Source organism: Mytilus californianus, unplaced genomic scaffold (assembly GCF_021869535.1).
Source record: "Mytilus californianus isolate M0D057914Y unplaced genomic scaffold, xbMytCali1.0.p SCAF_7, whole genome shotgun sequence".
Lineage (NCBI taxonomy): Eukaryota > Metazoa > Mollusca > Bivalvia > Mytilida > Mytilidae > Mytilus > Mytilus californianus.
In genome coordinates, this window is record NW_026262723.1 from 24,952,114 (window position 1) to 24,965,105 (window position 12,992).

At 34.0% G+C, this 12,992-nt stretch overlaps 1 protein-coding gene across 1 annotated transcript; it reads right to left on the bottom strand.

Annotated features, from left to right (window-relative positions):
* Positions 1 to 8,159: 8,159 nt before the first annotated feature.
* Positions 8,160 to 12,744, bottom strand: LOC127710174 (acetylcholinesterase-like). The gene is made up of 3 exons (XM_052215929.1): positions 11,531 to 12,744; positions 10,437 to 10,698; positions 8,160 to 8,442 (listed from the first exon to the last, which is right to left on the bottom strand). The coding sequence occupies exons 1-3, from the start codon at positions 12,741 to 12,743 to the stop codon at positions 8,280 to 8,282; spliced, it is 1,638 nt and encodes a 545-aa protein (XP_052071889.1). The 5' UTR covers position 12,744; the 3' UTR covers positions 8,160 to 8,279.
* Between the last annotated feature and the right edge of the window lie 248 nt (positions 12,745 to 12,992).

Here is a 12,992-nt window from a genome sequence, read left to right on the forward strand (position 1 = left end):
TTTAAATTATATAATGAACATAACATTCAGATATCATGACTTAAGACATGCGGAAGGTTATGTTACATATTTGTAAGTCCAACATCATAATACAACAACGTTGACAAACTGCTAAATACAAATAAGGACCCAAACTAAATGAGCAAAAACAAAACCGCCAAAGGAATTAGAGCTGAGCATGATGAACATATTATTTGACTGAATAACGTCCGCCGTCAATCCGACGTTTAAAAGTCTAAGTCAATGACAACAATGATTCGCAATCCGAGTCAACGTTTCCATGATATAATAAATGTTTTAATTTGAACATTCTACGAATTTTAAATACATTGACATGAGACTAGAAGTTAAAAAACTGCATTCAAATCCTCGACTGACGGTCGCAAATTTCAAATACTTTTCTCTATTCTTTAATCGGGAGCTGTCACATTCTGTAGAAAAGCACACTGTAATTCTCTTTGTGCTTCACCATCTTGTGGGCAGTCGCTATCGATAATTAAATATTTCCGGCCGTAATTGTCATACAAATTCCAGTCATTAGAGGCACACTCATCGCCCTTGAAATTTGGATTCCTACAATACAAAACTGTTATTAAAAAGGGGGAAGGTTGAGTTCTCACATACATGTTTAACCCTGCCACATTCCTTGTGTGCCTGTCTCAAGTCAGGAGCCTGTACCTCAGTGGTTGTCATATATATGTTTTTTGTAAATTGTTTTGTTATGAATTAGGCCGTAAGTTTTCTCGATTGAATTGTTTCATATTTATTGTGTTGGGACCTTTTATAGCGGACTATAGAGTTTGGGATTGTGTCATTATCGGAAGAAACACGGTTGCAAATAATTGGTTTGACTAAAGTTAAAGAAAGCATCATCTGCTACTTCGAATTCTGATAACCTAAAACGATTTAAAAATAAAATATCCTACTGAGCCTCGTGATATATGATGACTATATTAACAACTTATTTATACGTGTATTGGCTGTTTTTTTTTTTTTTTTTTTTATTTTTGTGATAATTTTATTAACATTTTCCTCAGGTACGGTGATTTCTAAAATTACTGAATCCTGTGTCCATTTGATATTGTTTTATGACTTGTCACGTTCCGGGGTTTCATCTTTCACTTGATGATATTTTGAATCGTTCGACAGGTGATGCATGACGGAATGTTTTTTTGGATTTCTAACACGAAATGAAAAGAAAAACATCATTTTGTCAATGTACTAAAATATGTTAGAAACGTTACGAATTTCGAAATATTTTTTCCAATTTGTAAATATACAAATAGGGACGTGTAGGGACTGCTTGGCAAACACTGGTGACTGTTAGGCTGTGAAAACCTTTTTCAGATGTGACTGTTAGGTTGTTAAAGCCTTTTCCAAGATGACTGTTAGGTTGTTAAAGCTTTTTCCAAGGTGACTGTTAGTTTGTTAAAGCCTTTTCCAAGTGAATATTAGCTTGTGAAAGCCTTTTTCAAGGTGACTGTTACGTTGGGAATGCCTTTTCAAAGATGACTGTTGGGTTGTGAAAGCCTTTTCCCAAGTGAATGTTAAGTCGTGAAAGCCTTTTCACAGGTGACTGTTAGGTTGTGAAAGCTTTTTCCAATGTGACTTTAGGTTGTTAAAGTATTTCCTATGTGATTGTTAGGTTCTTAAAGCCATTTCTCAGGTGACTGTTAGGTTGTTAAAGCCATTTTCACGGCGTCAGGTGACTGTTAGAATGGTAAAGCCTTTTACCAGGTGAATGTTAGGTTGTGAAATCGTTTTCACATGTGACTGCTATGTTGTGAAAGCCTTTTTCCAGGTGACTGTTAGGTTGTTAAAGCCTTTTCTAAGATGACGGTTAGGTTGTGAAGGACTTTTCCCTGGTGACTTTTAGGTTGTTAAAGCCTTTTCTCAGGTCATTGTTAGGGAGTTAAAGCCTTTTACCAGCAGATTGTGTAGATAAGTAAGCATATTGAAAATCGGACTCCGTGTATAGGTCTTGTAAGTCGCAATGTAGATGTATATAAAATCAATCAATGTTAAGTCTAACGATAAAATATTATTCAATAAGATATATTTACCCAGTTTTAGCAAAAGTAGTCCAGTAACTCATTATTCTTTTACTGACAACCTTGTCCGATTCAGTAAACATGACGTCGTCTATCAGCGGTCGCCGAACACGTAACTTATTTCAGATGTATGGAAAGCACCAAACCACGGCGGAGTTGGACTTTTTGTCGACCTATGCTCGAAAAGGTACATATAAACTGGATTGTCTCTATACATATCGGTAAATATCTTAATTAATGCAAATACAATCACTAGCACTGCAAAGTTCTGAATCACGAATCAAATAATAGCAATGAAACAATGACATGACGAGCAGCAATACAAATAGAAATAAGACATAGCAAAAACAATCATTAAAGATACCAGGTTTATAATTTTGAACGCCAGAAGTGCATTTCGACTACAAAAGACTCATCAGTGACGCAAAAACAAAAAAAAAGTAAAAGGCAAAATAAGGTACGAATTTTAAGAGCATTGAGGACCCAAAATTTCGAAAGGTTTTTCGGATAGAACATCTTTAGTTTTTCGAAAATTGAAAGTTTTGTAAATAGTTAATTCATAGATTTGATCATATCAATAATCATTCATGTCAACACAGGACTAGGCTGGTGATACTCTTGGGGAGGAAACAAAATTGGAATATTATTTTAGTAAATTATGTAATATTAGTGCTTTCACATTTCCGTTAATTAAAAAAATCTTGCTTTGATCAAACTGCAAGAAAATTATGTGGTGGTACCCGATTGCGCATACATCCAACACACCTACCTATGTCATTAAGAACATCAATGTATGATGGTGGTTCTCCAGGCATATAAGGAGCAAGATAATATTTAGCTATGTCATTCAAGGTTTCGTTACTTGCGACTAAGAAAAAAGGAATTAAATCATAATACTCTTCTTTGGTGATAATTCCATCTAGTACGTTTATAGGTATCTGTAACACACCAACAAAATATGTTATATAGAACGACAACTTATTCTTTAGAACCCCGACCAAAAGTGGAATAGGACGTATATTAAAGGGGTCTTTCAAAAGTTCAGCTGGTGGCTTAGAAACAAATGAGAGTGCATCTACTGTTGGTACAAATGTTCTTAAAAATACCGGAGGTTTTGGGTTTGGTGGTAATTGTAATGTTGATAACGTGGATGCATTTAGAGACCGTAAACACTGCAAAGTGCCCTCTACTGTTGACTCCTTACACCGACTTCTGTGGAAAAGTGCCTTCTACTGTTGACTCCTTACACCGACTTCTGTGGAAAATGCAATACCGGTGTCTAATGCAACTTCTGGTGAATGAATGATAAGTAAACATTGAATCACCTGCAGCACTCACCATGATTGCTTTCTGAAAGTATCTTTGCGCAACGCTAGAAAACATATGGTAGTTTATGCTTGCCGCACCAGCACTTTGCCCAAATAAAGTTATTTTGTTCCTGTTTCCTCCAAATCTTTTAATATTATTATATATCCATTTTATTGCAAGTCCTTGGTCCATTAATCCTATATTACCTGGTACCGCGGTGTCGTTTAAATATAGATATCCCAACGGTCCAGTTCTGTAACTGAATGTAAAAACAATAATGTCTGCTGACGCAGCGAGAACCTTGCCATCAAATTGTTGAATATCACCGACAATAAAGCCACCATATATCCAAATCATGGCATGTTTCTTTTTTGTTCCCCCTTGTGGCACCCAGGCGTTCAAGTACAAACAATCTTCGCTTTGGTTTTCAACAAGAACAGCCGTGCCGAATGCTGCAGGTTGTGAACATGCTTTTTGGAAAGCTTTCGTTTGTTTTATGTTTAGCCATTTATCTACTGGCAACGGCTCCTGAAAACGTAGGTCACCAGTCGGTGGTTCAGAAATGGTATGCCGAAGAATGTTTTGACTTCCTTACTTAAAACAGATTGAGTAAATCCTTCAACTGTGCCTGTTGTCGTTCTTATTATTGTCTTGATTGTAATACAATCAGATAAAAGAAATATCCACTTGTAATACTGAATAAACTTCTTGTACATAACAAACTTCATCGACGTCAGCGCTAACAATTCAAATTTAGATAATTACAGTGCCAACGACTCTGTCACATCCGTTATTTAATGTTATTAACTTGATAAATGCATGCAGGATATAATCGATAGGAAAGGCAACATATAGATTATTGTTTATTATAATTCTGTTATAAGCTAAATATTAAATATCACATCGGGAAAACTATAATGCATTTGATCCGATCTTACGAAAGGTTTGTTGTTAATAAAAATCATGATTTTTATTTCAAAAAAGAACCTATTAATTTGAATGCACCTTTAACAGGTCGGGTACACTACTTTATACGGGTATGCATAATCTAGCATACTAGTTTGCCCGCCAATATCATTGTTTGTTAACATAATACTCATTTAATTTTTACATGTCGAGTCATTGACCATTCAGATTAATGAGTTGCAATGCATGATGGACTACTACAATGAACGTGCTTACAATTAACCCAGATCGCATGTTTTTTACTGAAATGCAACGCATTTTTTTCACAGATGGAGGGAAAAAGATCTCATGTTATTTTCCTTCATATGTGAATTCTATGCGACTGTCATACAAATGAGCGGTTGATCTAGCTATAAAACCAGTTTTATAAAGGACTTTCCGTTTTGAATTTTCCTTGAAATTCGATATTTTTGTTATTTTACTTTTTACATTGAAAGACCTTGATACAAAGTATTAGTTCTATGCTCATATTAACGATTATCTTACCAAATAATACATGTTTCTGTCATAGGAAAATGTTGTTTGAAAGACTCGAACAATAACCAATAAAACTTCAAAAACGAATGCTGCAAGCACTTAGATAGTATCAGAAAGCGTTTACTAGTGTTACCACATGCACTGAAAATTGCCCCATAATTTATTGTACATACTTAAGTATCACTGTAACTGTGGAATTATTTCATGAGCTTAAAGTTTTTACACCTTGAGATTAATACCCCCTAAAAATTCCTTAAAAAATGTTTTAACTAGTATCAAAAAGATAAGAGGAGTTTTACTGGACCATGGACAGTTCAACATTAATTTCATGTGATATAAATGCACAGATATAGTGCATACCAATCGACAAAACCTGTTGTTAACTACTTTGACAAGACAAAACTCAAACGTTGAACACAATGTTGAAGCCGGTGAACAATTTTCTTTAAACGTAAGCTTAAAACATTGTTGTGACGTCATTCTATTGTTGTACCCGTTCTTTATTTCAGTGATTAGAATTTCATTTACCTGTAAGAAACCATTATGTTACCTTTAACTGTCCAATATTTTTAAAAATAACCCTCCTCTTTCTTAAAAATATTGGACAGCTGAAGGTAGAATAATTGGTTCTTACAGGTAAAAATAGTTCAAGAACTGCAAAAAAAAAACCAATCAATTCACACAATTATTCTCTTCATATGAAAAAAAAAACAACGAAACAACAAATGACAATTACACAAAAACATTTTATTAAAGTCACCTTCAAATACAATAACTTAATCACTCATCATGACGGTTTCTTGAAGAAAAAAAAAACACTTTCAAATTGATTTAAACACTGCCAATACTTATTTCACATCAATTTTTCTCATGTTTTGGGTTGTCTCCTTTAGCACCAATTAGGTAGATAATGCTCGTTGTAAGTTTTGTTCTTGTTGCTTTTAGGTGTTTCTTTGTGCAAAAGTTTATCCTCGTCCGTCCTTGGATATAAAAATCGACATCTGGTGTTGCTCTCATTCTTCCTAACATTATATCAACATGTTTAAGCAACAATTAAAGTGACAAATAATAAAATAATGCTTTTACGCTTCATAGATCATGCCACAATACAAGGACCATAAGTAAAATAATGTTATTGTCATAATCATGGAAAAATTAATCATCTGAAGTAAATGTTGAACCAAGTGTTGATGTGCAAGCCATACATTGTTCCTTGTACCAAATAGCTAATCAAGAATTTGATTAACAACCTAGACCTCACCATGTGTACAAAGTGCAAATCGAGAACTTGCTTTATGAACTAGGGGAATACAATAGTTTTTATAATTTCAAGGTGTCGGCGTTGATTTGCAAGTTTTTTTATGTTTATATCTGATATTATTGCCATGAAAAGTTCGAATGAGAAAACTAACTCGTTAATTTATACCTTTATCTCCTCTTATATTCATATTTATTTCCAAATAATGTTGTTGACATACTATTAATCAGTATATTTGATAGGAATTTCATACCGGTAAGGGGAAATATTATATTTTAAATCCTTCCATGACACAATAATGCCTTTAATATATATTACTCTAATCATTAAGCCAGCACTACAAAGGGTATTTTAATTTTTATGGAACAATTGAATAATATTTCAAAGAAAGAATCAAAGTGTTAACACATATTGCGAAATAATACTTTGTTTTATCACAACACATAAACAACTTAATTTAAAAACTTTTCATTGCTCCATATTTTACTGGATAATCAGAGTTTCATAGAAGTTGCATGTTGAGTGCAACTTTCTATACAAAATCATATTGATATTTTGTTGAAAACCTGCTTACTGCAATAATTGAACATAAAATCCTGTAAAACGATTACAGGTTTAGGTCAGCGAAAGAATAAACGTTGTCTTATTGTAGGTATCATGTCAAACATTCAAGGTAGACTTACTATATACAAATGAAGCAGCGATGCAGAAATACCCTAATTAATAAAATAAACTAGTCATTTCCTAAATAACCTATATTTAGTAGAAAATCCATAGTAAAAAACAATGTCAAATCTTAAAAATTAGCTGGTGTAAACAGTCATTAAATATTTCAAGACAAGAATTTGGGATTTATCTTTCAATAATTCAAAAAAGGTGAAGTCCATAAAAACTGAAAAAATCCAATGTTATCAACCAATGGAACGAGTGGAAAAGAACTGCCATATTCCTGACTTGTTATAGACAGTAAAATGCGGTGGTAACTGTTGTATAATTGTGAACGATATTGCAACAAGTGTAGCTAAAAGAGACCTGGAAGACATACAACATCAACAATAGATAGGTTTCTTTACAATATCAAGAGTAAAACAAGCTCTTACCCGAGTTATAATACACTATTGTTGTTGTTGTTTTTTTTTTTTTACATTTTACAAGAGTACGGATTGTGATGATAAATACATCAAGGAATGTAAAATTTTGTTGGCAATATTATTTCAACTTGAGATACACCATGATAACAGTCAAGTAAAACGTAATTTTGATAAGTTGACAAAGCGATTGATAACACTGAATTCGACATATTAACAGTTGGTTCATCAATACTAGTTTAATATCTTCGAAACTTAGTTAAACTGACAATCCAAAAGATCAGCACCCTCCTACCCCTCCCCAACCCGTTTAGATCATTAAAGGCAATGTCAGATATTATGCCTTTAGGATTAATTCCCCTGTGACCTGGTCAATTTCCATATATACATTTTGCGTAACCTCGAGTTCTGATTGATGAAAAACTATATGAATTTTGATTTTGGCAAGACTCTTCGGATCACACGAAAAAAAAAAAAAACAAAAAAAAAAAACAAAACAAATCATGTTCAGTTTTTAGTTTTGTATTGTTTATTTGTTTGTTTTTTTTCCTAAATCATCCAAAGACTAAGAAAGTTGAAATTAAGTTATACATATATCATCAAAGATCACAATCTATATTGTCTAAAGAACATCATATTAAGATAGCATGACTTAAGACTTGCGGAAGCTTATGTTACATGTATTGTTCCCATGAAATAACATTAATAGTACCAATTGTACTGCACCAGATGCGCATAACGACAATCAATGTATCTTCAGTGATGCTAGAGACCAAACATATTTGAAATTCAATCACCATAGAAAAACAACGTTGAAGAACTGATAAATACAAAGAAGGACCTACATCAAATTAAAGACAAACCCGCCAAAGGAATTAGAGCTGTGCAAGAGGGAGATACATTGAAACATAGCATTTGACTTGATAACGTCCGCTGTCAATCCGACGTTTAATAGTATAAGTCAATGACCAAAATGAGTCGCAATCTGAGTCAACGTTTTCAAGATGTAATACATGTTTTTATTTGAACATTCTATGAATATCAAATACATTGACATATGACTAAATGTTACAAAACTTCATTCAAATCCTCGACTGAGGGTCGCAACTTTCAAATACTTTACTCTTTTCTTTAATCGTTAACTGTCACTTTCTTTAGAAAAGCACACTGTAATTCCCGTAGTGCTTCACCATCTTGTGGGCAGTCGCTATCGATAATTAAATATTTCCGGTCGTAATTGTTATATAAATTCCAGTCATTACAGGTACACTTATCATCCTTGAAATTGGGATTCCTACAATACAAAACTGTTATTAGAAAGAGGGGAGGGTTGAGTGCTCACAAACATGTATAACCTTTCCACAGTCTGTGTATGCCTGTCTCAAGTAAGGAGCCTGTAGCTCAGTGGTTGTCGTTGGGTCATGTCTGTCATATATGTTTTTCGTAAATTATTTTGCTATAATTTAGGCCGTTAGTTTTCTCGATTGAATTGTTTCGGTTTTTTTTGTTTTTTTTTTTGTGTTGGGGCTTTTTATAGCCGACTACATGGTATGAGTTTGTGTCATTGTTGGAGGCCATACGGTTGCAAATAACTACTGACACTCACTTCATTCGAACTTTGGTGGATAGTTGTTTCATTTGCAATCATACCACATCTCCTTATTTTTATATTCTATCAAGACAAAAACTTCGTATCGAGAATAATGTAAAAGAAATACCTAACTTGATAGGTTTTACTTTAGTTAAAAAAAGCATCATCAGATTTTTCTGATGAAGATGACATATCCTATTGGGCCTCGTGATATATGATAACTATATAAACGACTGGTTTTTTTTTTCTTCAAATTTTAGTAACATTTTCCTCAAGTACTGTGAATTCTAAAATCACTGAATCCTGTGTCCATTTGATAATGTTTTATGACTTTTCACGTTCCGGGGTTTTATCTTTGACTTAATGAGTTTTTCAATTGTTCGAGTGACTGTTAGGTTGATAAAGCCTATTCGAAGATAATTATTAGGTTGTGAAAGACTTTTCCATGGGTGACTGTTAGGTTGTGAAAACCTTTTTCCAAAGTGACTGTTATGTTGTAAAGCCTTTTTTCAGGTGAATGTTGAGTTTTTAAAGTCTTTTCCAAGGTGACTGTAAGGTTGTTAAAGACTTTTCCAAGGTGACTGTTAGGTTATTAAAGCCTTCTCCAAGATGACTGTTAGTTGTTAAAACCTTTTCTCAAAGTGACTGTTAGGTTGTTAAAGCCTTTTCCAAGGTGACTGTTAGGTTCTTTATGCCTTTTTCAAGGTGACTGCTTGGTTGTGAAAGTCTTTACCAAGTAGACTGTTATGTTTTAAAAGCCTTTTCCAAGATGACTGTTTGGTTGTGAAAGCTTTCCAAATGTGACTGTTTTGTGTAAAAACCTTTTCCATGGTGAATGTTAGGTTGTTAAAGCCTTTTACAAGGTAACTGTTAAGTTGTTAAAGTCTTTTCAAATGTGAATGTTAGGTTGTGAAAGCCTTTTCTCCAATGACTGTTGGGTTGTTAAAGCCTTTTCCCAGGTGAATGTTATGTTGTTAAAACTTTTTCTCAGGTGATTGTTAGGTTATTAAAGTCTTTTTCAAGGTGAATGTTTGGTTATGAAAGCCTTTACCAAGGTGACTGTTTGGTTTTTAAAGTCTTTTCAAATGTGACTTGTTGGTTGTGAAAGTCTTTTCCAAGGTGACTGTTAGGTTTGAAAGCTTTTTCCCAGGTGACATTTAGGTTGTTAAAGTCTTTTCAAAGGTGAATGTTAGGTTATGAAAGCCTTTTCCCATGTGACTGTTAGGTTGTGAAAGCTTTTCCCCGGTGATATTTAGGTTGTGAAAGCCCTTTCTAAGGTCACTGTTAGGTTGTTAAAGCCTTTTCAAAGATGATGGTTAGGCTGTTAAAGCCTTTTCTCATGTGACTTTTAGGTTGTTAAAGACTTTTCTCAGGTCATTGTTAGGTTGTGAAATATTTTTCACATGTGATTGTTATGTTGTTAAAGCCTTTTTCCAGGTGACTGTAAAGTTATTAAAGCCTTTTCCAAGATGACGATTAGGTTGTGAAAGACTTTTCCCATGTGACTTTTAGTTGTTAAAGCCTTTCTCATGTCATTGTTAGGTTGTTAAAGCCTTTTCCCAGCAAATGGTGTAGATGAGTAAGCATATTGAAAATCAGACTCCGTGAATAGGTCTTGTAAGTCGCAATGTGTATGTATCTTTAATCAATTAATCTTAGATATAACGATTCAATATTATTTAATACGATATATTTACCCAGTTTTAGCAAAATTGGTCCAGTAACTCATCATTCTTTTACTGACAACCTTGTCCGATTCAGTAAACCTGACGTCGTCTATCAGCGGGTCACCGAACACGTAACTAATTTCAGATGTATGGAAAGCACCAAACCACGGCGGAGTTGGACTTTTTGTAGATCTATGCTCGAAAAGGTACATATAAACTGGATTTCGTCTATACATATCGGTAAATGTCTTAGCGATATCTATAACTGGACATCGGAAGCTAAGATCTGAACCTGAAATTAAATGTATTAAGAATTTAGAAATTAATGCAAATACAATCACTTTCATTGCAAAGTTTTAAATCACGAATCAAATAATAACATGCGTGAAACAATGACATGATGAACAGCAATACAAATAGAAATAAGACATAGTAAAAACAATCATCAAATATACCAGGTTAATGATTGTGTACATCATTCGCGCATTTTGTCTTCAAAAGACTCATCAGTGACGCAAGAAAAAAAAAGTAAAAGGCAAAATAAGGTACGAATTAAAAGAGCATCGATGACCCAAAATGTTGAAAGGTTTTTCGGGTAGAAAATCTTTGGTTTTTCAAAATTTTAAAAGATTGTAAACAGTTAAGGGAGCTACCGTTTGATTTGTATGGGGGAGGAGGGATGGGTAGGGGCTAGGATGAAATTTGAAAAAAGGCAGGAAAGAACTTTTGAGTAAAAAAAGGTAGGATGACAATTTATGTAAAAAAAGTTAGGACAAACTAATAAAAAAAGGCAGGACCGAATTGAGTGAAAAATAAAAAGGCAGGACAGAGATGACAACTAACAATGAATGCAGGACAACATGTTTCATTTTAACCCACCCCCTCCTAAAAATGAAATTTTAGCTCCCTAATTTATAAATTTGACATCAATAATCATTCATGTCAACACAGGACTAGGCTGGTGATACTCTTGTGGAGGAAACAAAATTGGAATATTTTTTTTAGTAAACTATGTAACATTGATTCTTTCACATTTCCGTTAAATACAAAAAAATCTTCTTTTAATTAAACTGCTAGAAAATTATGTGGTAATACCTGATTGCACATACATCCAACACACTCACCTATGTCATTAAGAACATCAATGTATGATGGTGGTTCTCCAGGCATATAAGGAGCAAGATAATAGTTAGCTATGGCATTCAAGGTTTCGTTACTTGCGTCTATGGAAAGAGGAATTAAATCGAAAAACTCTTCTTTGGTGATAATTCCATCTAGTACGTTTATAGGTATCTTTAACACACCAACAAAATATGTTATAAAGAACGACAACTCATTCTTAAGAACCCCGACTAAAAGTGGAATAGGACGTATACTAAAGGGGTCTTTCAAAAGTTCAGCTGGTGGCTTAGAAACAAATGAGAGTGCATCTACTGTTGGTAAATGTGATCTAAAAAACACCGGAGGTTTTGGGTTTGGTGGTAATTGTAATGCTGATAACGTGGATGCATTTAGGGACCGTAAACACTGCAAAGTGCCCTCTACTGTTGACTCCTTACACCCAACTTGTGTGGCAAATGCCACACCGGTGTCTAGTGCAACGTCTGGTGAATGATAAGCGAAACTAGAATCAGCTGCAGCACTCATAATGATTGCTTTCTGAAAGTATTGTTGTGTAACGCTAGAAAACATATGGTAGTTTATACTTGCCGCACCAGCACTTTGCCCAAATAAAGTTATTTTGTTCCTGTTTCCTCCAAATCTTTTAATATTATTATATATCCATTCTATTGCAAGCCCTTGGTCCATTAATCCCATATTACCTGGTGCCGCGGTGTCGTTTAAATATAGAAATCCCAACGGTCCAGTTCTGTAACTTAATGTAAAAACAATTACGTCTGCAGACGCAGCGAGAACCTTGCCGTCAAATCGTTGGATATCACCGACAATAAAACCTCCAAAATATATCCAAATCATGGCATGTTTCTTTTTACATCCTCCATGGGGCACCCAGGCGTTCAAATACAAGCAATCTTCGCTTTGGTTTTCAACAGGAACAGCCGTGCCGAATGCTGCAGGTTGTGAACATGCTTTTTGGAAAGCTTTCGTTTGTTTTATGTTTAGCCATTTATCTACTGGTAACGGCTCCTGAAAACGTAGGTCACCAGTCGGTGGTTCAGCAAAGGGTATGCCTAAGAATGTTTTGACTTCCTTATTTAAAACAGATTGAGTAAATCCTTCAATTATACCTGTTTTTGTTCTCATTATTGTCTTGATTGCAATACAATCAGATATAAGAAAAATACACACGAAACACTGATGAAACATCTTGTACATAATACGTTTAATCGAAGGAAGCGTTAACAACTAAAATGTACTTACATTACATAGTAAATACAATATCAATGACATCTGTCAAGTAATGTTTATAATTGACTTTAATACATACATGTAGGATATGATTGACAGGAAAGAAAACATATAGATTTTAGTGTTTTTTCTTGTGTTTTTAAACAATATATTAAATACTGAATGGGAAAACCTATTCGTTACATATAACCAGTTCTATCTTTTCCTTAACCTAAT

Bases quoted from the DNA above. Each gene is read 5' to 3' on its own strand.
- LOC127710174 (XM_052215929.1), bottom strand. From the start codon at position 12,743: ATGTACAAGATGTTTCATCAGTGTTTCGTGTGTATTTTTCTTATATCT. The intron at 10,699-11,530 runs GTGAGTGTGTTG...ATTTAATTTCAG, and splicing joins TGATGTTCTTAATGACATAG to GTTCAGATCTTAGCTTCCGA. The intron at 8,443-10,436 runs GTAAATATATCG...TTTGTATTGTAG, and splicing joins ACCAATTTTGCTAAAACTGG to GAATCCCAATTTCAAGGATG.